Raw genomic sequence first — 27,576 nt, 5'->3', positions numbered from 1 at the left:
ACGTTCCAGTGGGTGCACACAGATGGAAAATCAGAGTACAGGGCCTGGGCCTGCCTGCCTAATGGGCAGGGGTAGAAGCCACAAGCCCCAGGGCAGAAGGGCTTTGGAGCAGGTGGCTGCCGCCCCAGAGGTTGGCCTCAGGGTTAACCTGGCAGCAGCTGTGGATGACAGGCTCATGGCCAGAGCAGGAGGCAGGGAGGGGAGTCTCTGCATAATTGAGTCTGTTTCCAAAGTGGGCTCCAGGAGATGATATGGTAAGGTGCACAAAGAAAATAGTAAAACTTTCTTTCTACTTTATTTTGTTGTTGTTGTTTTGTTTTGTTTTGTTTTTTGAGACGGAGTCTCACTCTGTCACCCAGGCTGGAGTGCAGTGGTATAATCTTGGCTTACTGCAACCTCCACCTCCCAGGTTCAAGTGATTCTCCTGCCTCAGCCTCCCTAGTAGTTGGGATTACAGGTGCGCAACACCACGCCCGGCTAATTTTTTGTATTTTTGGTAGAGACGGGGTTTCACCATGTTGGCCAGGCTGGTTTTGAACTCCTGACCTCAAGCTATCTGCCCACCTTGACCTCCCAAAGTGCTAGGATTACAGGCGCGAGCCACCACACCCTGCCTAAACTTTCTTTTTAATTTTTGTTGTTTTAACATTTCTATTTTGTGTGCTGTTGTGGATTATATGACATGTAATATATTAATTCATACAAACATACACATAACTGGGAGATAGGGGTGCAAAAATCTTTTACTTCAGAGTATGCCAGTGGTCAAGGCAAGAGTGCTGAGGAAGGGTCTGGCCTGCAGGTGGGAGAAGGGGTCCGTGAGCAGGCGGCCCCTGCGTGAGGCTCTGGGCTGCAAACTTGACCATGCGGCCCCGCTGGCCCTGGAGAGGGGTGGGGGCGATTCAGATGTCCCTGAAGCCTCTGGCCCAGCTGACTAGAAAGATGGTGGTGCCTCCATTGGCAAGACCTCAGGAGAAGAGGCCCTGGGGCCAGGTGACGCATTCCCCCTGGATATTCGACAGGTGTGCACCTGGGAGGCAGGGAGGCCGCCCTTGGAAACACTCAAAAGGGCTCTTCAGGGAGGCCAGGGCTGCAGAGGGGTTTGGCTCCACGTAGGGGTGAGAGAGTTGAGGCCTGGGGTCAGTGGGAGGATCATTTTCCCGCTTGCTTTAAAAGCGATAGCTTGGCTTGTCAAAGGGCTTTGTCATTGTGACACAGATAAGAGTTTTACAGGGTACTCCAACTTTCCCTGGTCAGAGGTGAGCTCAGGGGCCAGGTCTGGTGGGGCAGCCATCTTGCACCACGCTGTGAACATGATAGCCGCAGCCCACAGCCCCATCATACTTCTTGGCATCAAGAGAGTAGGTCAGAGGGCAGAGCCGTTGCCCTCTGAGGGTCTGTGTGCCTCTGGCCTGCTTGTCCCCATGTGCATCCTGGCCCTTTTTCTATGGGGATCAGGCTCTGTCCAGACACTGAGGAGCCCCGGGTGGGCCCTGAGGGTGGGTGTCCTCAGAGGTTGGGGCAGGGACCAGGCAGGCCTCACTGCCCCCTGCCTGGTGGTGACCTATGCCTACCCTGCAAGGCCAGCAACACAAGTGACCCCAGTCCCTGTGTAGGAGTGGGCAGGAGGAGCTGTCGGCGGCAGCCGTTTCCACTCGGAGCAGGGATCCGCTGGCTCCGGGCCCCTCCAGACTCCTGTGCAGGAAACGTGAACATCAGAGTGGTGGTCGCTCGCAGGGCCTCAGAGGGGCACTAGGAAAGCGTGTGCCGTTGCTCTCTCCTCACAGCTGAAGTCTACATCGGCATCGGGAAGCCCGCAGAAGCCACAGCCTGTACCCAAGAAGCTGCCAACCTCTTCCCAATGTCCCACAACGTCCTCTACATGCGCGGCCAGATTGCCGAGCTCCGGGGCAGCATGGACGAGGCGCGGCGGTGGTATGAAGAGGCCTTAGCCATCAGCCCCACCCATGTGAAGAGCATGCAGCGACTGGTGAGTCCGCGGGCCCGGCTGCGGCCCCCACTCTGGCAGGGGGACAGCCCTTGGAAGCAGCAGGTAGTACATGACCCTCACACCCTCTTCTGCTTCCAAAAGCCCCATGCAGTTAGCTTGCCAGGCTGTCACATGGCCTGAAGCCAGGGAGCACCGTTTCTACCATAGTTTATGCAAATGGCGCCCCCAGAGTTGGCTGTGCATAGCCTCAGCAGCCATATCGGATGTCCTGTTAGGTGCTGTGGTCTCCTGGCCAGCGGTCTAAGCCACCCTGTGGCTCTGGATTTGATAAAGATATTCTTGTGGCCGTGGGGCTTTGTCGTTGCCATCTCAGCCTCTGCGCTGCTTGCAGTAGCCACCTTCGGGGATTTCCACATCCCGGGGAGACTTCAGGACAAGGATCGGAACACTTTACAAACTGAGAGGCTCTCTTCCCTTAAGGGAGCCTGAGACTCCAGCATATCTCTGAGGCCATTGGCTGGGAGGGAGCATCCTACCAGCGGGAGTGTTTGGCCGTGTTGCCCTGAGAGGTGGGAGGCAGATGAGCCACCCCAGTGTCCATGCTGTGCGGGGGTGTGGCGGCACACCACGAGCGCACATCCTTCATCTATAGCCTGGGCCAGAAGCCTGGGGTTGCCCTGCTGCCCCCACCCCTTGCCATGGATCATTCTTGAGAGACCCTGGAGCCAGCCACCTGGCCGTGTCGGTTTCAGTTAGGAGGGGAGACTGCTCGCTCAGGCGGTTCTGTCTGTTATGAATGTATGTTAGTGCAGCTGCCTTACCAGTCCTCTGTCATCTTCCTGCGAGGGTCTGAATTGAAACTCACAAGTTACCAAGGTCTGAGGAGCTTGTGAAAAGCTGTGCCGCGTTCTCTGGGCCTGCATGCTGGGCTTTAGTTCTGAACTGTTGTTTCATTTCTAGCAGTAGACATCGCTGATGTCATGAACTGCAGGAAAGAAGAGCCTTTTATTATCAAGCTCAGGGCCCTTTGTGTCTGTGCCCGTGGAGGCTTAGCACCCATAACCAGGTGGTGGTGTGTGATATAGAAGAGTGTGATATGGAAAGAGACAGGGAGTCTGAGGACACAGCTCTGGTCCCAGTGACATCAACTGCTTGCTCTTTAACCTCAGGAAAGGCCCCTAAGCTCTCAGCACCTCAGTGTCCTTTCTGCAAAATGAAGGCATTTGACTAGACAGGCTGTGTCTGTCCAAGACTAATAGGATGTGGTTTTGTAACTAATAAGTAAAATGTTCCCCAAAGCATCCCAAAGCCTTCATTATCTTGCCATTTCTCATAGTAATGTTGCAAAATGTAGAAGCGGCTGGGCACTAACTTCTGGTTTCCAGCAGAAGAATGCTGACGCACTGGGAATTAGGCCCCGTGGAAAGAGTGTCTGCTTATGAGTTACATGTGCACTCGAACTAAGCCCTGGTCCTGACTCCTGGGGAAGCTCGGACTTGTCACGTAACCTTTAGGCGCCTTGGTGTGTTTCGGTGGATTGGCCTCCTACCCCAGTGGGATGTTGAGAAAGAATGAACTGATTTACATAATAATCCTAGCAGAGTTCCTGGCACCTAGTAGGTGCTCATGAAATAGGAAACTGAAGACAGTCATTTTCAGTTTTAAAAAGAAATCAAACCCTACCATAATTACAGCTACTTAATTTTTTCCAACTTCTCTTTGTGAGTTTTCTGTAGCCCCATACAGATTTATACATAATTTTACATATTATCCAAATGTTAGTCTGTTTGATTAAAAATATTACGTGGCTTTTCATTTCTGTCTCACTATTAGAAGAGGAATTTGTAAAGAGCTTGTCAGATCTCGGTGCTTTTGCTGAGAGCTTCCAGAAGAGGTACAATCCCCGCCACATCCCAGCCTTTTTATTAAAAAGAGGCTACATGTTTCCACCTCAGGGCCTATGAATCATTCAGGAAAGTATTTCTCGTTCATCCCCAAGGGGAACACATGAGACAAAAGATCAAATAGGAAAATCGCACCAGGAGAGTTTTCTGTTTCACCTTTGGAGCTTTTCAAGACACCTGATATGCCTAACACATGCCAGGCGCTTTCCTTTCTGAAAGGAGCGAGCAGTTGACCCGGCACGAGGGAGCTGGTGAGCGAGACCAGGGTGGTGGTGAGCCCTGCCTGCGGGGTCCATCAGCAATGGCTGAGCCTTACGAGGCTCAGAGACATGAGCTGCTTTGGAGGTCTTGCCGGTAGAGAGGGGTCATCATAATAAACTCTTAAAACCTCTCTCAGCGGATCCTGAGACAGTGAGGAGCCATCCGGATTGGAGGCAGGTTGAGAAGAGCGGGACTACAGATTTGTTTTGCAGTCAGAAACTTTGCCCAGTGACTGTTCAGTGTGGCTCCTGAAGGTAGTTCGAACATGCCTTCTTGGTGATTTTCTAAATGATGCACCTGGCCTGTGTTCTCCCCAGCCTGCCCCCAAGAGCCCAGCCCACAGCCAGGGGGAGCCCCATGCAGCCAAGGGCGGGTCCCCCTCCCATGGTGCTGCAGGACCCTCTCGTGCCTGTGGAGGGGCAGCCCCTGGACCCCATAGGCTCTTCAGCCCTGAGACATCACACTCCCTCTCCGTCCTCCTCCCTACAAGCTGCACAGGAAAGCTGTGTTTCTGTGGCCTTGGATAGAGGAAGGGAGGAAGGGGCCTTCGTGTATACTCTAGAGGCCCAGGAGGAGGCCCCAGAGCCAGGCCGGCCTGGGTTAGAATCACAGCTCTGGCTCTCATTCACTGTGGGGCCTTGGACAGGTTATTCACCCTCTCGGTGCCGCATTTTCCTCAGCTATATAAACGGGGATAATATTCGCACCAATACATCATAGAGACAGATTAAAACCCAAGAACTGACATCTCTTGCTAAGTCACAAAAGGCTCTGTCTCTACCCTCATGGAAGGTGGATTGGTTTGCAAGTCCCTGAGTTAAGAGGAAGATGTCAGCAGGGAGAGGAGAGGCTGTCTTACCAGGTCAAGCCCCAGGGAGGAGGCAGGGCCCCTGACCTGTGTGGCAGAGGGCATCGGAAACAGAGCTGAGCGTTGACAGTTGCCTGGCACGCAGGGAGAGCGGCAAGGGGGGCGGCCAGGGAGGCCAGGGTCAGAAGGTCAAGACTAGAAGGAGTTTAAAGAACAGAGCCCTAGGGAGCATCCAAGAGCCAAACACGGAGGCTCCAAGGGAAGGAGCCAAGTGTGAGGCAGGTCGTGGGTCATGGGAGAGAATGGAAAGTGTGCTTGCGGCAGCCCTGATGCTCAGAGAGGAAGGCAAGGAGCTGGCGGACAAGCAGTCAGTGGGGGCTGTTGAGAAGAAGGAAGCCTCGTCTGTGTCACAGGTGGTGGTCAGGTGGCTGATGTGATGGCAGAGAACAGTTATGCCAGGAGTTGTAAGTGGCAGCAGATGCCAGATCACCAGCTGGCAGGAGGGCTACAGCTTAAGCAGAAATGCAAGTCTGTTAGTATTGTTAAAAAGCAAGAGTGACTTTAGTATTCATGAACGGTAAATCGGAGGACAGACTTGACAAGAGAAATGTAAATTCAACCCCAGAGGAATCGTACGATCTTCTAATAGCTTAGCCTTCATATATGTGTTTAAATTCATGTGTAGTGAGAAGGGAGCAGAGAAATCATGTGTTTATCAGCAATAATGAGTTAGCACAAGACAAGGGAGGCAGAGATTGCTGAGGATGGGCCCGTATTAAGGAAGCAGCATGCTAGAAGGATAAGGAGTTACCAAGTAATGTTGTTGACAAGGGGAGGAATTCATAGACTGACCAGACTTTTTCCAGAAAATCTAAAGGCATATTTTTATATTATTTTTGCATAGTGTATAAATTTACATTTATTCGTGTGCTATGTTAAAAAGCCTTTAGCTCCCAGTATGCAAAATGAATTAACAAAACATAGAGCAACTTTTTCCAAAGCAATTATTCCATGTTCTGGGGTGGGGAGAGGAGAGAAGCGTGGCTCACGGTGGACTGAGGAGCAGAGAACCAGCATCCCTGGACGGTGATTCCCAGGCCAAGGACAGAATCACCAGGACAGGGACAGGCTGTGCAAACAGGGACATCTGGTTGCCCTCTGATAATGTCAGCCTGAGCTTTCGAGGGCAAGTGTGAGATTGGAAAGTAAGAAGGGAACAAGGGCTTTCAGGAGAGAGAAGAACATGGAAGGGAGCCAAGGAGGTTGTGTGGAGGGGAGCTGATAAGGCCGGGATGGGAAGTGTTGCTGGGGAACAAATGTGTGCTGGAGAATATTAGCAGGAGGCTCGGGTCCGCCTCCAGTCCCTTTGACAGGTTGAGAAAAGGTGTGAAGCAGAAGCAGATGGCGGGGGTCAGCCAGGGCTTGGTGGAGTGGACAGCAAGTGGAGTGAAGTGGGGTGAGGCAGCTTTGGAGAGGCCTCTGAGCCAGAGAGGAACCGTGAGCCAGAGAGGGACCGTGAGTCTGAGAGGGACCGTGAGCAGGAGAGGAACCGTGAGCCGGAGAGGGAGTGTGAGCCAGAGAGGGATCGTGAGCAGGAGAGGAACCGTGAGCAGGAGAGGGACCGTGAGCCAGAGAGGAACCATGAGCCGGAGAGGGACTGTGAGCCAGAGAGGGACCGTGAACTGGAGAGGGACCGTGAGCCAGAGAGGGAGTGTGCACTGAGAACCATGGAAAGGGCATCAGGGGACAGCAGTGAGATGGAGCCCCCACCCCGCAGCAGGGAAGGAGGAGAACTGCTGCATCCACCTGCAGACTGAGCATTCCCCAGGCCTAGGACAGAGGCCATGATATTTCACAGCCGATGCTGAGAAGTGATGAAATCTAGATTAAAAGCAGGAAGGGGCCATCCCCTTAAATGAAGTTTCCAAGACAAGGCTGAGGGCCTGGAAAGGTACAGAAAGCCATCAGCCCTTTGTGAGAAGATAGCAGAGGTGCTGTGTTTCATGCACCCCCCCACCCCCTGCCCCCGCCCCAAGGAAGTAGTGATAAAAGACCACTGTGAAGCTCACCAAGCAGAAGGTGAAAGTGATGGGGAGGAGAGATGGGCGGTGGCTAGGGGCTGGGCCGAGGCAGTTGGCCCACAGAGTGTGCTGGGGGCCATGTGCCTCATCTGGAGGGGTCCTAGGGGTGGTGGGTTGGAGTGGAGTGGAACGTGGGAAGCATCTGGCAGGGAGCTTGGATCAGGAGTGCTGCTTGGTGGAAAAACACATTTTTCAGGTTACCATAAGGGGTCAATCTAATAATAGAATAGGCTTTTTGTTCCGGGCATGGTGGGCCCAAAAGTGCTCATTTGTCTTCTGTGGACGGATTGTGAGACAAGAAAACCTCTCAGTTCAATCAAGATGGTTGCGGGCTAAAGGTTTCATATACAGGCTGTCTTTGAGGAGTTCCTCTATGATCTTCTGTTTTCTGAAACATCAGAAATCTGGAATAACATCAAATATAAAAACTTGAGGAGTGGTGCTGCCGTTCTATTTCAAGGGACTACATTAGTAGCAGAAGACTTGCAGAGATTGGCTGAGCTGTTTGAAAACTGCATTTTCTTATGAAATACCCGAAGGCACAGCAGATTGATGGTAGGTTTGGGAGACGGCCCCACGATGTGAGGTGCAGTGGATATGTCTTATGGATTATGACTACATGTTCAGTTGTTTTAACAGCTCCAAAGGCTGACTAATGGCACTGCTGACTAATGACACCACTCTGAGAAGGCGGCTCTTCTGAAGTTCAAAGAGGGACCTGAAGTCGGAACTTTCTTTAAACTGTCTTCCAGCTTACATGCTTGTTTACTGTGTGAAAACATCTTTCCCATTACGCGTGATGAGCTGGAAGAGATGGCAGAGAAGGAAAGAGGTGAGCTTCGGCTTGCCTGGCACTGCTGAATTATAAAACACTGGTGTTTTTCTCTCTCTCCCATATTTTAAAACACTGGTGTTTTTCTCTCTCTCCCATATTTTAAATGGTCCATCTGTTCATTGAGATTTGGGGAAAATTGCTGTCTCCTATTTTCTTATCTTAGTTAGCACCATGTTTTCCAGTTTGTGCCCCTGCGGGAGGAGAGATTCAGCATGAAGGTGAGGAACTTCCCAGGGCTCTTCCGGAGACTGGCGCTCAGTGCCTGTGTGTCTGTGCAGTTTATCCATCAGCCTAGTGAGGGCCACCCAGGATCCAGACAGGCAGGATGGGCTCACGTGTCAGCACATCTGCAGTTTTCCCTTGGAGAAACGTCTTCAAGAGACATCTTTTGATCCCTTCTGTTCCTCTGGATAAGGCCCAGGCACAATTAAACTGATGAAATAGACTTGAAATACCCTTCCCCTTTCAAATGGCCATCTTTAGAGGTGGATCTCTTTCATCCGAAGTATCAGTTTTCTTTCCATACCTAGAAAGAATGACTGGCAGGAAACAAAACTTCATGAGTCTAGAGAGAAGGCCCTTTCATCTGTTCATTGTATCTTGTTTTCTTTCATAATTAAAAAATGCTTTCCAAATTGAGGAGAATAACTTTTTTTTCCTCTAGAGCAAGGCGTATGAAGTATGTAGTGCCCCGCCTTCCCATGCTTGTTGAGAGGACCTGAAAAGTGCACAGGCCCTCATTTCTCTATTCCCTTTACTCGCTATTACTGCAGTTCCAACTCACAGTGCCGAGGACAAAGTAGTGCCTCCTACTGGATGCCTCCTACTGGACACTTCGTCTTCAATCTTCGCTCTGTCTTCTGTCCAGTGACACATACTTCTTGATAGCTTCTTGAGAGTTTTAGCCTCTTTGGTAGCTGTGTGAAGCTCTTTCAACAATTATTGATACTTGGCATAAGGATAACTTTTCTCTACAAAGAACTTTGAAGCCTCATATGCCGTGTCTGCTGTGTGTACTCTCCTAGTACACAGTGAGAAGGGACTTTCTTGTTTACTAATGGGGACCCTGCTCTTGGTGACCTGCCCCAGGTCACTTGTAAGTTAGGAGCAGAAGCAGAACAAGAAAGTCGTGAGATCGTATGTCGGTGTGGTCCCTTAGGAGTCCAGAGCTTCGGTGACAGGACGGTGTAAAGATCAGGAGCACGGTGCTGGCGCCAGCTGCTTGGATTCCAGTCCCAGCTGTGTCGCTTACTAACTGCGTACCCTGAGATAAGTTCCTTCATCTCTCTGTGCTTCCATTTTTCTCGACAGTGAAATGGGGGTAGTAACAGTGCCCTGTGGTGTTGCCGTGTGGGTTACATGAGTTAGCAGGGTGCCTCGCACTCCGCAAATATCAGCTCTGAGGGTTGCTGTCATTCTCTGTAATCCAGGTCGCGCCTGGGCTCGGAGCTCCTTTGTGTCTGTTTGACAGTGAGTGAGTCATCTCCTGGCCCCGTGGAGCTTCCCTTTCTGCACCAGCGTGACTGACTTTCACTGGTTGAAGGAGCCGAAATGAGAATATATCTCGGCGCGTGGTCGGCCAAGAGCACGATGCTTCGCTTTTGAGTGTGACTTGCTGCCTGTTTCTGCGGAGCCAGGGCCCGGGTTTTTGAGGTGGGAAAGGGTGGGAGAGTGCATTGGTGGAGGCCCCTGCGGTGATTCGTTCCCAGGCGGAGATAGAAAGCATTGCTTCTGGTGGGTCTCGGAGGGCCTTGAACTAGGCCTCCCTGCGCGGGAGAGATGGTCCCTTCCCATGGCCAGGGTGAGAGCGGCTCCCCAGCCTGGAGGGCAGCCCGGCTCAAGTGTCTCCTCCTCTGAGAAGCCTTTCTTCACCACCACCACCCCATAGAGAGGTCCTCAGCCCCTGACTTTCCTCTCTTGAAGCTCTGGGTGAACCAACAGGGAAGTCTTTGTTTGCAGATCTGCCTTTGACTAGAAGCTCCTCAAGGGGAGGCCCCATGCCTGAGACAGCTCAGTGGCCTGCACTGACCAGGTGTGTGGGGCAGGTGGTGCGCGGGGGGAGGGCAGGAGAGAGGAAAGCAACACCTGTAAGCAGAGCAGTCAGGTGTCCTGATCCCATCTTCCAGACAAGAGGCCCCCAGAGCCCCAAGTGGTTTCCCTTACATGGATTTTGAGCAGAGGTCATCAGAAGTAGCTGTTTCTCTCCAGCCAGGGCTCCTGCCTTGGTGCAGGGCTTTGAGTGTTTGCTGGCTTGGTCTTGGCACAGCCTTTGCTTACCATGAGTGCGGGAAATGACTTTGAGGCAGGATTGGATGATGTAGCCATGTGATTTGACATGAGACCACAAGGCTTGGTCAGGCTGATTAATGGAACCTTCCAGCACAGCGGGATGTCAGTGTATTACAAGCTGGACCACATGGAGGCCCAGTTAGGCTGTAAGTGGGGCTGTCACTCAGTGCGCTGGGCCCAGCCAGGTCCCCAGGCTGATCTGCAGTGCTCACTCCGGGCTGAACATGGGAACAGGCTGGGGGAGAGCCTGTGCTTGAGGGCCCTTGGTGGAGGCAGTCACCACCACCCCTGAGTTCATATACTCAGCCCTGTTGTCCCCAAGCACACTCTTCCTTGTCAGACTCTGTACCCCATTTGGGAGGCATGGGCGTCACTATCCTTTCACAGGGACTGCTGTGGAACAGTGCCCTGCTGGAGCCTGCAGAGTCTCCCCTGGCCACATGTGTGTTCCTGGCTGCTTGCTCTCTGTCCACATGAGCAATGACAGCTGCGAGAGGCTCAGGGAGCAGGCACCTGCCTGAGGGCAGTGATGTCCCTGTGTAGGCATGTCCAGGTGCAGGTGTGTCCAGGCGCAGGCGTGTCCAGGCGCAGGAGTGTCCAGGCTCAGGTGTCTGTTGGCTTCACAGGACTCCAAGACCTGGCCCTTTTGTTCTCTCAGTTCACTCAGAGAGGATCCCCCTCTGAGAAACAGACTCACACTAATCACGCTCTTGACAGACTGAGTTCCCAACCAGAAACCAAAATGATGATTTATAAGGATTTCCACTTTTCCTGGACCAGACCCCCTGTGCTGTCTCTCGCCTTCCTCCCCAGAGGAGTTTGCCCTCTAGGCGAGACATCAGGCCCCAAGGCCTGACGCCGAAGCTGAAACGGCCACCCCGGCTGGTCTGGGGCACCGAGTCCAGCGTGCTGACATGACAGATGCCAAGAGATGGGGGCATCTGCTGTGGAAAGCCCCTTTCTGGGGCCCAAATTCACTACCATCACTTAGCCCTTCAGCCCAGAGCTTCCCTGCCAGCATCCCAGGGTTACAGATGAACAAAGAAAGGCACAGCCTCAGCCCTTAGGAGCACCAGGGAACAAGACAGGGGGCCGTGGGGGACTCGTCACCCTGCCAGGGAAGGGAACAGGGGGCCATGGGGGCTTGTCACCCTGCCAGAGAAGGGGATGGGGGCCTTGGGGCTTTTCACCCCACCAGGGAAGGGGACAGGGGGCCGTGGGGGCTCATCACCCTGCCAGGGAATGGGACAGGGGCTATGGGCATTCATCACCCTGCCAGGGAAGGGGACAAGGGGCTGTGGGGGCTCATCACCCTGCCAGGGAACGGGACAGTGGGCCATGGGGGCTCATCACTCTGGCCTAGGGCCAATCTGGTCCTCTCACCCCTGTATCATTTTCTGCTTGGGGGGGAAAAAAAAAACAAGCCCAGATACCCAAGCCCTCCTCCCTCAGGTCAGATGAATTCTCAGCTAGTGGAGTTTCTATTAGTCACTCCCCAGTCATCTGTTGAGACACACTCTCGTCCCCGGATGGTGACTTGGGACACAGCCTCAGCCCTGCGTATGGCGGTTCCCTCTGTAGACTGTGATCACAGTGTCCGTGCAAGGCAGGATCTTCCTCCCATCCTGGTCCAGGGAGAGGGAGCTGCTTCTGTTGCCTCCACCGTTACCCCAAACCTAGATGAAAGCAGCCTTCCCTGCTTTCCACAGCACCAAGGCCTTTTCATGGCTTTCACCACTGCCTTAGGAGGGTGGGCTCCTCGAGGGAGGAGATACAGAGACCACGCGGGTCTCACTGGGTTTGCAGTGCCTGCCACCTTGTCTTTGAGGCTGCAGGTGATAGCGGTGGCAATAACCAATTAAAGATGAGCCTGTCAGATCCCATCAGAGGGGCAAACCCAGTGGAGAGGATTGAGTGGGGGGAGGTACTGGTGGAACAGATGTGAGGTGAGAACCAGGTGATTGAAAGTTTTCTTATGATGTAAGCTATTTCCTCACATCCTTTTGAAACTGCCCTTTTTTTAGCTTATAACATTTTCTCCTTATTGAGCATCTGTGTCCTCCTTGGAGTAAAAGGAATGTCACTGGGAAGAAGAACCTCTGCTGTCCATCCACATGGCTCCTGTTTGGTGACTTGCCCACCTCTCCCCAGCAACCCTCCCGCTCAAAGCAGCACCACTTGGCGTAGGGATCGTCTCTGCAGACATCTTCTGCTCGGTGCTTGGATTTCTCCTACCACTGCAGCATTCTTCTCAGTGCTGGCCAGGGAGGCATGGCACCAGGCCACCCTGTCCTCACCGAGGACTAAAGCCACAGACCCAGAAGCCTCATGGGCCCAGGGCAGGCTCTGAAACGCAAGCATGCGGCGCCTTTTGTCACTAGGCATTCCTTTGCTTCAGCTTAAGGAAAAAATGAATGCTGTGTTTATTTCTGTTTTCTGTCTTAGAATCTTAGATGACTAATTACAGTTCAGTCTCTCATTAGTAATTATGATCTAAAATCATTTAAAATCTGACATACTCTCGCCAAACCATTTATTCTTGGAAATTCTGCCCCGTTATTTCAGTGTGATTTGACATTGAGGTTCCACCGCCTTCCTGCTTTGCTCCCAGCTTGGATCAGGCCTTTTGTTTTCACTTCTGTGCATTGTTCAGTGTTCTCGGATACTGGTCCCGAATTCCCACTCCTTACTTCCCACCTCCCTGGATTTTAGCCCTGCTGCTGCCTTTGCTTCCTCAGCCACCCCGCTCCCCCACACCCCCTGCCTCTGAACTCAGTCAGAGGGGATGGCTGTCACTCAGAATGTGACATTCTGGGCCAACTGGGCCTGCTGCTTCGAGGCCATCTTAGGCCTGAATTGCTTTCCCACCATGTGGTGCTGGTCCCAGAGACTCCCCCTTGAGGGCTCAGGGGCTCTCTTTGGGCCGCATCAACCCTGCGTGTGGTCTGGACCTTCAGACTGAGTTTAAATCGCTGAACCCAAAGGTCTAGGGAGAATATCCTGTAAGAAGTCTCTCCCAGCATCAAGGCTGCAGATGGAAACCTTTGGACCTGACATTCACCAGAGAGTTAAAGGCGTTGCAGACTGAGAATCCCATTGAAATGACCTAATCTAATCACCCCCTTTTACAGATAGGGAAGCGGAGGCCAGACAGGGGAAAGGAGTCACCAAGGGCACAGAGCAATGGGTGGCCAACCCACCAGGAATCCTGACTCCATCACTTTTGAAGGTTTCATGTCCAATCTTCCTATCTGTAAAACGGGAGACTAGCACCTGCCTTCTTGAGATGGGAGTGGGGATGGAGGTAAAAGAGATCGGCTCTCTGAACTCCTGCAGGGCCAGTGCTGCCCTGGAGAACTTTGTCTCCACTCTAATGGACGGGTGGAATTTCTCACTGTTCCCTGAGGCTCAGGCGGCCCCAGCTCTGGGTCTCAGTGGTCATGCAGCATCCACTGAGCTTGACACTTTTCTCTTGCTCTCCACTAGAAAGAAGTCTTTGTATCTCCTCTTGCCCCTTACCTGCCTAGATCTGTCTCTCCCCACCGTGTGGCACGCCTGCACTCACAGCTGTCCTGAGCCCAGGATGTGCCTGAGTCGCCAGCCTCAGCATCGATAGACGAGCTCATTTGGATACAGAGAAGTTTCCAGGTCAGCCTTTGGCACTCATGTTGCCAAGGTGGGGTTGCTTAGGAGGAAGGAAGACAGATCTACCAAGAATCACCAAGTCTCAAACCCTCAGGCTCTTGGGGAGTGCTGACCTGGAGCCAAGGCAGGCCTCTCTCCTCTGCACAGATCCACGAATGCCTGCTCTGGGCCCTGTGGATCCTGGGCCTGCGCTTCCAAGCCCCACCCCCCTTTCAACCTGATGAGTGCAGCTGACCAAGGAATGAGAGTGCAAGTGTGTGAAGCTCCACCCAGAGCGCTTGGTCTAGGGGCAGGAGGTGGCCTTGCCTGTTATCTGGCTCCCCGAGGCCTCAGCAATCTCCTGGGGAAAGGAGACAATGGACCAAACCAACCAAGGTCTGAGGACTCCAATGTCCAGAACACTCCAAGTCTCTGAGAGCTTTGGAAAAGCCCTTAGAGAACTCCTTAGCTAGAGGGAGCCTCTGCCAGGGTTCCTGGGCTCTAGACCACTTTACCCCTGTAGGAAATTCCCCTCCCCATGGGCCTTGCCTATTTTACTGCCCACCACGTTCATGTGATCTCTCCCTTCCCTCCTCCAGCTGACTTCCTCCCTTTTCTCATCTGTGTGGTATTTATGTAACAACTGTCTCTTAAAATACCTTTCCAGGTGTTAGTGTTTTGGTTCTTTTTTTTTTTTTTTTTTTTTTTGAGTCTTTCAGAACATCAACTAGTTGGTCACCCCAAGGGCTTGCAAAGGAAGAGGGTACAGGCACAGACACACCTTGTCTTGTTGCCCTTCGCCTTATTGCGCTTTGCAGATACTCATGTTTTACTAATTGAAGATTTGTGGCAACCTTGCATTGAGCAAATCTACCAGTGCCTTTTTTTTTTTTTTTTTGGAGATGGAGTTTCACTTTTGTTCCCCAGGCTGGAGTGCAGTGGCACGATCTTGGCTCACTGCAACCTCCGCCTCCTGGGTTCAAATGATTCTCCTGCCTCAGCCTCCCAAGTAGCTGGGTGCCTGCCACCATGCCCAGCTAGTTTTTGCATTTTTAATAGAAACAGAGTTTCCCCATGTTGGCCAGGCTGGTCTCGAACTCCTGACCTCAGGTGATCTGCTCACCTCAGCCTCCCAAGGCGCTGGGATTACAGGCGTGAGCCACCGTGCCTGGCCTGTCAGTGCCATTTTTCCAACAGCACGTGCTCACTGTGTGTCTCTGTGTCACACTTTGGAAATTCTTACAAGATTTTACATTCTTTTATTATTATTACATCTGTTGTGGTGATCTTTGATGTTACTATTGTAATTGTTTGGGGGCACCATGAACCACACCCATATAAAACAGTGAACTTAACAAATGTGGTCCTGACTGCTATACTGGCCAGCTGTTCCCCCACCTTTTTCCCTCTCCTTGGACCTCCCTATTCCCTGAGGTACAATAATATTGAAATGAGGACAATTAATAACCTTACACTTCAAATCAAAAGCTAGAAATGAGTGAGGAAGACATGTCAAAAGCTGAGACAGGCCAGAAGCGAGGCCTCTTGCACCAATTAGCCAAGTTGTGAATACAAAGGAAGAGTTGTTCAAGGAAATTAAAAGTGCTATTCCAGTGAATACTCGAATGATAAGAAAGCAAAACAGCCTTATTGCTGATAGGGAGAAAGTTTGAGTGATCTGGATAGAAGATCAGACCAGCCACAATATTCCCTTAAGCCAAAGCCTAATCCAGAGCAAGTTCCCAGCTCTCTTCAGTTCTCTGAAGGCTGAGAGAGGGGAGGAATCTGCAGAAGAAAAGTTGGAAGCTAGCGGAGGTTGGTTCATGAGATTTAGAAGCTGGCTCAGTAACAGAAAAGTGCAATGTGAAACAACAAGTGCAGATAGAGGACTTGGAACCAACCCAAATGTCCATCAATAACAGACTGGATTAAGAAAATGTGGCACATATACACCATGGAATACTATGCAGCCATAAAAAAGGATGAGTTCATGTCCTTTGTAGGGACATGGATGCAGCTGGAAACCATCATTCTCAGCAAACTATCGCAAGAACAGAAAACCAAACACCGCATGTTCTTACTCGTAGGTGGGAATTGAACAATGAGAACACTTGGTCACAGGAAGGGGAACATCACACACCGGGGCCTGTCATGGGGTGGGGGGACGGGGGAGGGGTAGCATTAGGAGAAGTACCTAATGTAAATGTCGAGTTAATGGGTGCAGCACACCAACATGGCACTTGTATACATATGTAACAAACCTGCACGTTGCGCACATGTACCCTAGAACTTAAAGTATTTAAAAAAAAAAAAAAAGTACAGATAGAGAAGCTGCAGCAAGTTATCCAGAAGATCCAGCTAAGAAGGTGGCTACACTCAACAACAAATTTTTATTTATTTATTTATTGAGGTCTCACTCTGCCTCCCAAACTGGGGTGCAGTGGCACAGTCATAGCTCACTGCAGCCTTGAACTCCTGGGCTCAAGTGATTCTCCTGCCTCAGCCTCCCAAGTAGCTAGGGCTATAGGCACGTATCACCACAACCCACTAGTTTTTTAAGTTTTTTGTAGAGATGGGGATCTCACTGTGTTTCCCAGGCTGGTCTCAAATTCCTGGCCTCAAGCAATCCTCCCAATTCTGCCTCTCAAAAGTGTTGAAATTACAGGCCTGAGCCACTGTGCCCAGCCCAGCAGTTTTTGTTGGTTGGTTGGTTGGTTGGTTTTGAGACAGAGTCTCGCTCTGTTGCCCAGCCTGGAGTGCAGTGGTACAATCTCGGCTCACTGCAAACTCCGCCTCCCAGGTTCACGCCATTCTTCTGCTTCAGCCTCCTGAGTAGCTGTGACTACAGATGCCCGCCACAAAGCCCAGCTAATTTTTTTGTATTTTTAGTAGAGACGGGGTTTCACTGTATTAACCAGGATGGTCTCGATCTCATGACCTCGTGATCCGCCTGCCACGGCCTCCGAAAGTGCTAGGATTACGGGCATGAGCCACCGCGCACGGCCAGCAGTTTTTTAATGTAGATGAAACAGCCTCCTATTGGAAGAAGATGCCATCTAGGACTTTCATAGCTACAGAGGAGAAGTCAGTGCCTGGTACAAAGCTTCAACGGATATCCTGATTCTTTTGCTAGGGGCTGATGCAATTGGTGACTTTGGGTTGAAGCCAGTGGTCATTCACTGTTTTGAAAATCCTAGGGTCCTTAAGAATGATGCAAAATTGACTCTGCCTGTGCTCTGTAAATGGCACAATAAAGCCTGGATGATGGCACACCTGTTTAAAGCATGGTTCAGTGACTATTTTACACCCCCTGTTGACACCTACTCAGAAAAAAAGATTCCTATCAAAATGTTGTTGCTCAGTGACAATGTACTTGGTCACCCAAGAGCTCTGATGGAGCTGTACCAGGAGATGACTGTTATCTCCATGCCTGCTAACACAGCATCCACTTTACAGCCCATGGATCAAGGAGTAATTCTGACATAGTGGTTCCTCTGATGGATCTGGGCGGAGTAAATTGAAAACCTTCTAGAAAGGATACAGCATTCCAGATGCCATTAAGAACATCCATGATTCATGGAAGGAGGTCTAAATATCGACATTAACAGGAGTTTGGAAGAAATTGATTCTGACCCTCATGGATGACTTTGAGGGGGTCAAGACTTTGTTGGAGGAAGCAACTGCAGACGTGGTGGGAATAGCAAGAGAGCAAGAATGGAGCCCGGAGACGTGACTGAATTACTGCAGTTTATAAAACTTGAATGGATAAGGCATTGCTTCTTATGGATGAGCCAAGAAAGTGTTTTTGTGAGATGGAATCTACTCCTGGTGAAGATATTGTGAACATTGTTTAATTTAGAATATGATATCAGTTTGATTGATAATGCAGCAGCAGGGTTAGGGAGGATGGACTCCAACTTTGAAAGAAGTTCTGCTGTGGGTAAAATGCTGTTAAGCAGAATCGCATGCTACAGAGAGCTCTTTTGTCCAAGGAAGGGTCCATCAGTGAGTCTTATTGTAACCACTCTTGTCGTATTGTAGGAAACTGCCCCAGCGCCTCACCTTCCAGCATCCACCACCCTCATCAGTCAGCAGCCATCAGCATGGAGGCCAGACCCTCCACCAGCAAGAAGCATATCACTTGCTGAAGGTCACATGATTGTTAGCATTTTTTAGCAACAAGATATTCTGTAATTAAGTTACGCACATTTTTTCAGGTATAATGACATTACACACTTAATGGACTACACTGTAGCGTAAACACACCTTTTAGATGCACTGGGACACCAAAAAGTTCCTGGGACTTGCTCGATTGTGACATTTGATTGATTGTGGAGGCCTGGAGCTTCACCTGCGGGAGCTCCGTCGCATGCCTGTGTCCTTCGAGCTTTAAGCATCATGTTTACTCAGTCACCAGTTATTGACTCAGCATGGCAACCTCCTAGGATTGTTGGAGGGATTAAATGGGATGACCCATGTAAGGTTATGTAGTTTGAGTCCAATACTGGACTAGGACCTGAGGGTGTAAACATGACTCTGTCCTAGTCCCTCCCCTCTGGTACTGGAAGTCTATAGGGAGAGACGTTAACATATACAAGTGAGTAGAAGGGTCGTCAAGGAGACTCTGATAGACAGATGTGCAGGGTATGGTGCGGTGGGGATGGGGGTGGGAGGGTGCGGGTCTGTGCTCGGGGTTTGTGGGCCAAGTGCTGGCAGCTGAGTAGAGGCGCAGACTTTCCACAAGTGGGAAGACAGGTGGAGTTGACATAGGTAATAAGCCAGCTTTTGGAGGTGTGTATGGGACATTCGGGCAAGTCTGAGTGTGGAAAGGCTAGTGGGTGATGGAATGGAGGTACTGCTCATTTTGTTAGGTAGGATATGGTTACATGGTTATATAAGGAAATGTCCTTATTTTTTAGAGATTCATCCTGAAGTATTTAGGGGTAAAATGTACAGTGCCTGCAATTTACTTTAAAATACTAGCCCTTGCCCCCAACAGATGAAGCAGATATGGAAAAGATGAACTGTTGTTAAATGTAGGTGGTAGGTCTAGAGATGTTCATTATGTTAGCTGCTTTTCTGCAGGTCGGAACTTTTTCAAGATACAGTTTAAACAGGTGAGTGAACATGATCAGGTCTGCATTTTAGAGAGATTGCTCTGGAAGCTGTGGAGGATAGGTTAGGTGGAAAGAGACACTGAGGTCTGGACTCAGCTTATCATAACACGTTGACAGCCCAAGGTGGGAGTATTGAAAAAGGAGACTTCAAAAGGGTTGGCGAGGGAACCAGAGGGTTTGAGGCTGACTCAGGCACATGGTTCAGGAGCCTGGATGGGTAAGATGCCTTCACCAACTGGGGGGACACAGAGGGAGGGGCAGGTATGGAACAAAGGGTGATGTCAAGTCTGGTTGGCTATGTGGAGGTGGGCTGACTGGGGTTTTTCCTGAAAGGGTTGCCTCTTCCAGCCATGTGGCTGGGTAGGTCTGGAGGTTGGGGCATGGCCAGGCTGGGGCAATGGTTTTGGGAGCAGCAGCAGTTGGTATATGGTACCCAAAGCTATGGGAGGAGACGAGACTGCCTAAGATATAAATTCCAGAGAATAGGAAAGAGAAAGGGCCTAGGACAGAGCCCAAGGAGCCCCCACATTTGGGGAGCAGGAGGGAAATGAGGCTTCTGAGGACAGGGAGGTTCTGTTGTTCACACAGTTTTTTCAATCCACCTTGCTAATCCCAGCTATAGCAAGCATTTGGGGCTGGCTCTGCCAGAGTCACCAGCCCTCCTGTTTCCACAGCGCCACTCTGCTCTCAGCTTAGGGCTGTAGCCAGCCCTGCTCCCTGCCATGGTTTATGTGATGTCCACCAAGCCACCGTGCACAGGAAGGGTCTCAGCAAAATCACTCTTGGATAAATGTCAGGAGCAGAAGTGGCTTGAATTAGAGATGGCTTCCACAGGGAGGAGCTGGGGCCCTTGGACAAGTCATGTCGAGTCTCTGGGCCTCAGTTTTTCCCTCTGTATGTGGGGACGATGGTGTTCATCCCACCAGGCTGTGGGAAAATTAGATGTGATTACATGTGTGAGGCAGAGGGACTTCAGTGGTGTCTAACAACAAATGCCACGCCTTGGTTCTCAGGAGAAACGTGAAGTGTCCCCTCTTTATGCCTGTTTGAGACCTGATTCTCTTGCCAGGTGTCCATCCCTCAGGGGACAGTGGGTGACCTCAAGCCCATAACAACAGTGACTGCTCCTGAAAGGAGTCTTGGATGTGCACACACACGTGCACGCATGTATAGTACGCCTGGGGTCCACCCTTGCCAGTTCAGTCTTGATTAGATCCAGTTGAATGCTGGCCAGTGACCTTCCAAGTGAAGCAGAAGCTGCAGGCCCAGCCCCTTGGGGGAGCCAGTGGGATGTGAGGCTGCATCTTTCTGCATGAACAGAGGAGCGAAGCATGCCCACTGCAGGAAGTGACCCCTCCCCGCAGGGATCGGTGTCCCTGCAGGTTTTCTCTCGTTCTCTACATCAGGGCACCCCGCACCACACAGATGCATGGGGCCAGAACCAAAGCGCAAGTGAGCGATCCCTGCGGGGATCTCCCAGAACAAACTAGAAGCAAAAGCTGCCTCTTCCTGAGGACAACATGCATTTTTCCAGGCCTTTCAAAGCAAGGCAGGTCAATTGAGTTATAATTGGCTCTCTAATTAGAACTCCCACGAGCTGTTAAGTTCTTTACCTGCTGCCTGGTCTGTTACACAAAGGTGACAAATCTGCTTCTGCCTTTGCAATGATTAAAGAAAGCCAGTTAGAATCTCACCCTCACTGCCGACAGCAGCCCCCACCAGCCACCCCTCCCGCCGCTCAGACGCCCACACACCCACCAGCAAGTATGACATGGACACAGCCCAGTTTACAAGGAAATTGGCTGTAGGGAAATCAAGCTCAGAAGGCTGTGTTGCTGAGCCACCGTTTGGAGCCTGAATGGGAGGAGACAGAGCCTTCTTATTTTTCGAGATGTGGGAAGTGTTCCGAGGATGTTTCAATGATGCTTTGAGCCTCTCCTCGTTCCGTTGTTCTGTGATAGAAGAAAATGTATCTCTTGTCCCTGTCTGAATCCTCAACACTGAGGAGGATAGTATAGTATTTTTGTGTTGCTCCCGTCAACCATCAAGACAACAGTGTGCTTTGGATGTTGGGACCAGCGTGTTTTGCGACATCCAGTGTCACCTGTGTCTCCTGTGTGGTCTCTGCTCTAGTGCCAGGGCCTCTTGCAGGTCCTGCTGGTTCACAAGCACATGCAGTGCAGCTGGAGCCAGTCTGTCCCTTCCTGTCACCTCTCCCTGGCTCCACCCACAATGATGTCACATCAGTAGCGTGGAATCGGCCGTGGTGGAAGTGTTTATACTATGGAAATTGGCAAGCGCCGCAGATCAAGGCTTTTTTCTCTTTCAGAGAGGCAGTTTGCTGACACCGCTGGACTCAGATGGTTTGAACTATGATGGGGGGAAGGCAGGCATAGGAGACGGGAGCAGAGTCAGGAGAGCACTAGACATTGGCAGAGAAGAACAGTGCCAAATGGCCCTGACCCGGGGCCCCTGGGACGCATGGCGCTCATGGCACAGACCTGACAGAAGTTGTCTGCCATTCCAGAGGGAGACAGATCCGCTGGACAGGGGCCAAGGGGGAAGGAACGAGCCCTGGAGTTGCCCAGGATGGTGGCAGGAAGGGTAGTATGGTGGGGGAGCATGCACTGTGGAGCAAAAGAGCCCGTTGTTTGAATTCTCGCTCTGCCATATGCTGGCAGTTTGTAGGACCTTGGCCGTGTGGCTGTGTGATTTAACCTCTGTAATACAGAAGTGAATTCCAACCTAGCAGCGCTGTCATATGGGTTCAACAGATTCTTAGCACCTGCCCAGCACATAGGATGTCCCCGGCAGCTGTTAGTCTTCTGTGCCTTCCCTTCTCTCAAAACAGAGTGGCTGTGAGAATCGTGTGTGTCGCACAGGCTTCAGGGCCTTGTAACACGTCTGCCCCTTCCCTGTTCTCTAGAGAAGGAAAGGGCCTACTTTTCCACCTAGTGTCCCAATCTGAGAGCAAGGGGGTGCCCAGGTGGGTTGCAGGGAGGCTGATCTCAGCTCCTGAGAAGTCAGAGCTGCCCCGCCAGTGCCCTCTGGCTGTAAGCAGCCACCTCTGGGGCCCCCTGGGCATGGAGCCACCACTACATTTGCAGAGACTCCTGTGAGCGCTGCAGAAGCAATATGTGCTGTCGCTTTTACTCTTCCAATTTCCTGGTCTCCCTCAAGTCATTGTTTAGCCCCCAGCCCTGGACCCGTTTTGTGAACCCCTGCAAGGGCTTCCGGCTTCTGAGGTGGCTGGAGAGGCTCCTTGTTAACTGACCCATACATGGCAGGTGGCCGGGTGGATCCTCCAAGCTCTGCGTTTGCCCGGCCTGGGTAAGCGGTCACATCACCGTGCCCTGCCCATCACAGCTGACTGGAGAGTTTGAGGAAATGGCTCTATTCTTGATACTGCATTATTCCATATTGAAGTGGTAACTGATAGGAGCTTAGCTGTGTGAGGAAAGAAGGTGCCGGGCTGGGTCTCTGCCATCACCCAAACATCATTTCCATGCCCCATGCAGTTTCCCAGGCAGCAGTTGCTCCCCTACAGTGTTCCCTGCCTGTCCGCTGTCTCCTCTGCTCCAGCCCTGGGCCTGAGTTTGGGGCCAAGCCCTGGGGACCCTGGGGAGAAAGTCTGTAAAAAACTCCGGGAGTGAACGTCCCCATTTCTGGCAAGCTGCCCGTTTCTGTTTTCCTCACTAACCGGTGTTCATCAGCGCTAATGCACTAGAATCGCCCGCGGTGTGAACGGAGGCCGGCAGAGCAGAGGCGGGCTGGCCGGGGAGGCCCCCCGCCCTTTGGGGTTGTGAATTCTCTTGTTATTTGTGGAAAAAAGTTTTCCAAGGCCTATCAGTTCCAGGCCTCCCTTCATCAGAAGGTGTCTTATCATTTCTGTTTGTTCCTATTTAAAAATGGAAAAATAGTGAATGCCAAACCCTGGCAGTGATGGGGGAAGCCATTTGCTAAAATGACCGGACTCGCCGTGGCAGGTAGTGAATCATCCGGCCCTTGTGTCACACGGGGCTGTGGAAAAAACAGTTCCTCTCCAGCTGCTGCCCAGCAGCGCCCAGGGTGGGCTTGGCGGGGGCAGCCCCAAAGCAGAGCCCATCCTCTCAGACCCTGTCTGTTGAAACTCGGGCTTTGGCCGGGGGTCGTCCTGGCAGCTGTTTGTGTAGCTGGCACTCTCCATGGAGGTCTAGACAGGGCTTACATCCCCAGGCGGCCTTCACGGCCAGGGTCTGGCAGCCTTGCTGGGGACCACCTGCCATCGCCCACCCAGGCAGCCATGCCAGGCCAGAGGGGCACCCTGGCATGGAGGCTGGCCTTCCCAAGTGGACCCTGAGCTGGACAGCAGGTGCGGCTGCAGCAGAGCTGGGAGATAATACCCCTTCCATAATCATCTATCGAGTGCCGACGGTATACCAAGAACGTGCCAGGGACTGCAGTGACTTTCAGCCAACGACACTTATTGAGTGTCTGCTGGGTCCTCAGGACCACACAGGTATCAGGAAATGCAGCAATGAGCCCCTGTCTTCAGGAGCCTGGCAGCTCTTCTCCTCTGCACTATTGGTGTTTTTGAGCTTTCCAGAGTTTCCTGTAAATCCAGTTGCCTTCCAGAACTCCCCACTAGCCCATCCTCTGTCACCACTCCAATCTGCTGCCTGCCTTTAGAGAGTCAGGGAGAAAGTTGGGCTGCACTGCTCAGAGCCCCACGCCCCAGGCAACACCAGAGCAGGGTCGCTTTCCCCTCTCCCCCCGAGCATAGGTGGGGAATGGGGTTCCAGGGCTGCCATCTTGTTTGAGCTCAGTGTTGCTGCTGGAGGTGGGAACGCCAGCCAGGCCTCTGCTCCTGCAAGCTGAATTGCCTGGAGGACCCTCCTCCAGGAAGCCCTCCCTGGCTGCGTTGGCCACTGCCACTCAAATCCTAGAAGAACGGATACACACTGAGGATATAGTAGGTGCTCCAAAAAATATTCCTTGGGTGGGAGATTTCATCAAACCCTAGAATTTTCAGCTGGAGATCAAACCCTAGAATTCACTGCTTCATTTTCTTGATTAGAACCCTGAGGCTGAGAGAGAAGCCTCTGCCTAAGTGGCAGTTGATGGAGGTCACACAGCAGGTGTGGGAGCGTCGCCCTCTGCCCCGCGTGACTTCTCCCAGCCCTGCTCTCCTGCAGGGGGAGCATGCCTTCAGCCCTCTCGCTGAGATAACTGGGGACAGGCCTTAGCTGCCAGTGTTCAGTGATAAAAGGTCAGCCCTGAGTACAGTGAGCCCCTCGTAAAGGGATGACCCCTGCCCCGCCCCACCTGAGGACAGGTGGAAGCAGAGGGCAGATGAGGCTCTGTCGGGGTCTTTGGGAAGGAGTGGGGTCAGAGTTTCTAGGACCCCCTGTCTCAGGCCCTGGGACTCCCAGGAAACCTCCCTGTGCAGCACTGCAGTGGCCACATGGGAATGGCTTTCTGACCATGGAGACCCTCCAACACTTCCAGGTCTGACACTTGCCCCACCAGAGCCCTGCGGTCATACGCCTGCCCGTGTCCTCCCCTTCCCTGGCTTCTGGGGGAGCTCAGCCTCTGCCTGGGCCTGCTATTCTCCCCTGTAGAGGCAGTGGTCCCAGGACCTCAGGGGAAGCCTGTGCCTCAGTCGGGCCAAGTTTCTACAGAGTGTCCCTGACGCTTGCATCTCCCTGGCCTGGCGCACATGGCATGGGGCACAGCCCCACCTTCCCCAATGTGCAGGGGCACTGGCTTCCCAGAGGGCAGGAGGGGTCTCTAGTGGGTGATTAGCACCAAACTTTCCACCACGAGGATCAGCCGGGCCATGGGGGAGCACCGCCTTCCGGGCTGCTCTGTGCCGTTGGTCTCTGCCTGACTTGTTGTTGGGGAAGAGAGGTAAAAATAAATAAGTAAGTCAACCAGGGAAATGTAGAAATAAGTGAACAGGAGTCTCTTGCCCATTACCAGTGGAAAAGTACCAGCAAGAGGGGCCGTGTTAGCACCCACAGAAGACACTGGCTGGCGTGCAGCAGGCCCCCCAGCAGCAGGACCCAAGCTTCCTCCCTCCTATGAGCTGACAGCTACCGCCACATTCCGGCCAGCCTCTGAGCTAAAACTCACTGCCTCAAAGCATGTCATTTAAACGGCAGATGGGGGAGGGGAGGCTGGAGACTCTGATGTTACCAAGGACTGCCCAGGCTTCAGGGTAAGGGGGATGCCTGGTGTCCCCACATATTGCTGGGGACCCCAAGGCTTCCTCCTGTCTCCTCTCCACCCCCACAGGGCCCCTACCCAGCCTGTGCTGCAGCCAGTGGACCTGGCCTTCCTTTCTCACTGACTGTCCTTTGATGTTACATGGGACTTGCTGGCCTGACACTTTTTCAATTAGGTCAGTGCACCACGCAGCGCGCCGGAGGTGACTGTGCTGGCGCTCCTGTGAGTGTGTTCGCTGAAATTGTGAGTGCTATGCCTTAGGCTGCAGCTGGCAGGGAGCTCATGTGGACCCTGGGGCACCGGGATTCCCCATCACCCTCCCCTGATGGATCCCCGGCGACCCTGCCCGCAGCAGCACCCAGGTGCATGGACACAAGGGTGACCAAGTGATTCCACTCCCAGGGCTAGGCAGAGGCAGCTCTCAGCTTGCCTTCATGCTCTTTTCCAAGGAGAAGGCAGATGCCTCCCTTGGTCTCTCCAGGGCTGAAGTCAGAGAGGAGCTGAGAGATGATTGATGTTGAGGTCAAGTCATCCTTCTGTTCTTACAGCCATTTCTCCCTCTCTTTCCTGACTCGCAAAATCACCACACCATTAATCCCAAGGGCAAGGAAAAGGACTCTGGGTTAGGCGGCTGGTCTGGAGACACAGTAGGCAGAATGGCGCTGGTGCAGGTTGCAGGGAAGGGAACTGTGCTGTCCCCATGCCATCCTGTCCTCCCAGCAGAATCCAGACTGTGAAGGGGCTGCTTTTTAGATCACCCTCCTGGACCCCTCAGCAGACATGAGATAGAGCAGCCATTCTTCAGGCCACCCAGAGGTAGTCATCCCCATCGAACATCCCCCTTCCCTAGGTCCTCTTATGTCACCTGGGTCTCAAGAGGCCATGGTCTGGCTCACCTGGAATCTGGCAGCCGCCAGGTGGAGGAAAGGCCTGCAGTGCTGGGCAGAGTGACAGAGAACAGCAGGGAAGTCGGCTGCGTCACTCTCATGTCCCCGGAGCTTCTCCTGCAGGCTGGTGTAGGGAGTGCTGAGCCGTGGGGTCCAGAGTCAGCTGACCGTCAGGGAAGGACTCTGGAATGTGTTTCCTGGTCCCTAAATACCTGCTCCCCTCTCTAGAGATCTCAGTAGTCTGCCATGGAGCAGAGAGCCCTGAGTGGGTCCTCACAAAACCTGGGTTCTGACACCCCACGTCCACCTGACTTGGTAACTGAACCAGGTACTTGCCCTCCTTTTCCTGACCTGGAGTGAGGTACCCTGTCACCACTAAGACCTTCCAGGCAGGGCTGTCGAGAGCTAGGAGCCTGCCCCAGATCATTCAGGTGTGTTCACCGAGCCGATCCACTCCAGGCATAATCAGACGCGCAGGGTCAGACCTCTGTTCACAGGAAGCTTTTGGAGCAGAAACATCAGATCCTATTTGAAGTTTCAGCTCCTCCTCGTCAGCTGTGTGGCCATGAACAAGTACCCTGACCCTGAGCTTCCGCCTTCTTCTTTGTTTAAAGTGGAGAGAGCATCGTATTGTCTCTTGTGGAATGTCCTCCCTCATCCTCCTTCCAATAGACTTTGCTCTGTCTGTGGCAGATGCTGGGATTACACACGTGAATGACTGAGGTTCTGGGGCAGGACCCACAGCAAACCAGCCCCTCCAGTCCCAAGCCTTGAGCGAGGGCAGGAGCGTGGCCGGAGTGGCAGCCTGTGCCACTGAGTTCCCCACACCTGGCACAGCGCCGGGACACTGGTGCCAGAACACCCACAGGCGCTCAACGAATGTTTGTAGAGGGGAGGAAAGAACTAGAAACAGCTTTGGTTGGAGCAGAGCGAACAGAGCCCCACCCCCAGAACCCGAACACCCGGATGCTGTTCCTTACTCACTTCTGTGCTCTTGGTGGACATTTACCCTCTCTGGACCTCTGTTTGCTCCCCTATCAAATAGGAGGGCTGGTCCTTTGGGGGATGTTCTCATGCCCTGCTCACTGCCGCCCTGGCGACCCTCTGGACACCTGCTGCAGAGTAGGTGGGGGACCCTGGGGCTTTGGGGCTCAGAAGCTGCTGGCAGATGGGCTGTGGTCCCTCTCTGGATGTCCCACCAATTGCCAGCAACTGTTCTTTAGTCTAAAAGCCACCACAGCCTGTGGATATTTCAGCACCAATGCTGAAGCACCCAGTTTCAAAGAAATTAGGCCAAGGGGAAATTGGGGGTCAACTCTGTGAGATTCACACAAGGCTGATCAAGCCCTTTGGCTTCTGGCCAGGCTGCTGGTACCCTAGCTGCTGGCGTTTACTGCCTGAGAGCCCATTACTTTGCACTGCTAATTACAGAATAAGCTCCTCCAGAATATTCCAAATCATCCTGGAAGAAAGCTTTATGAGATTCTGCCAGTCAGATGCTTTAAAAAGAAGACAAAAGTCAAAGCCATGCTCATATTTTCCTGGGGCTTAACAGAGCCTTCATTTGGACCCATGGCCAGGTCTTCTTCAAGGAGCTATGTTAAGCAGCAGA

The 27,576-nt window shown here is 52.4% G+C and overlaps 1 protein-coding gene across 3 annotated transcripts in view; it reads left to right on the top strand.

Annotated features, from left to right (window-relative positions):
• Positions 1-27,576, top strand: part of TTC7B (tetratricopeptide repeat domain 7B) — a 271,311-nt gene that overhangs the window by 230,665 nt on the left and 13,070 nt on the right. For 2 of the 3 annotated variants that reach the window (XM_037984383.2, XM_007987574.3), the window contains one exon: positions 1,788-1,990. In XM_037984383.2, the coding sequence (XP_037840311.1) occupies positions 1,788-1,990 (203 nt within the window). Of the gene's footprint in view, positions 1-1,787; positions 1,991-7,644; positions 7,798-27,576 lie in introns of those variants that run through there. The other variant, XM_037984385.2, reaches the window with a different exon arrangement.

Source organism: Chlorocebus sabaeus, chromosome 24 (assembly GCF_047675955.1).
Source record: "Chlorocebus sabaeus isolate Y175 chromosome 24, mChlSab1.0.hap1, whole genome shotgun sequence".
NCBI classification, from domain to species: Eukaryota; Metazoa; Chordata; class Mammalia; order Primates; family Cercopithecidae; genus Chlorocebus; species Chlorocebus sabaeus.
This window is presented reverse-complemented; position numbering and strand designations above follow the sequence as displayed.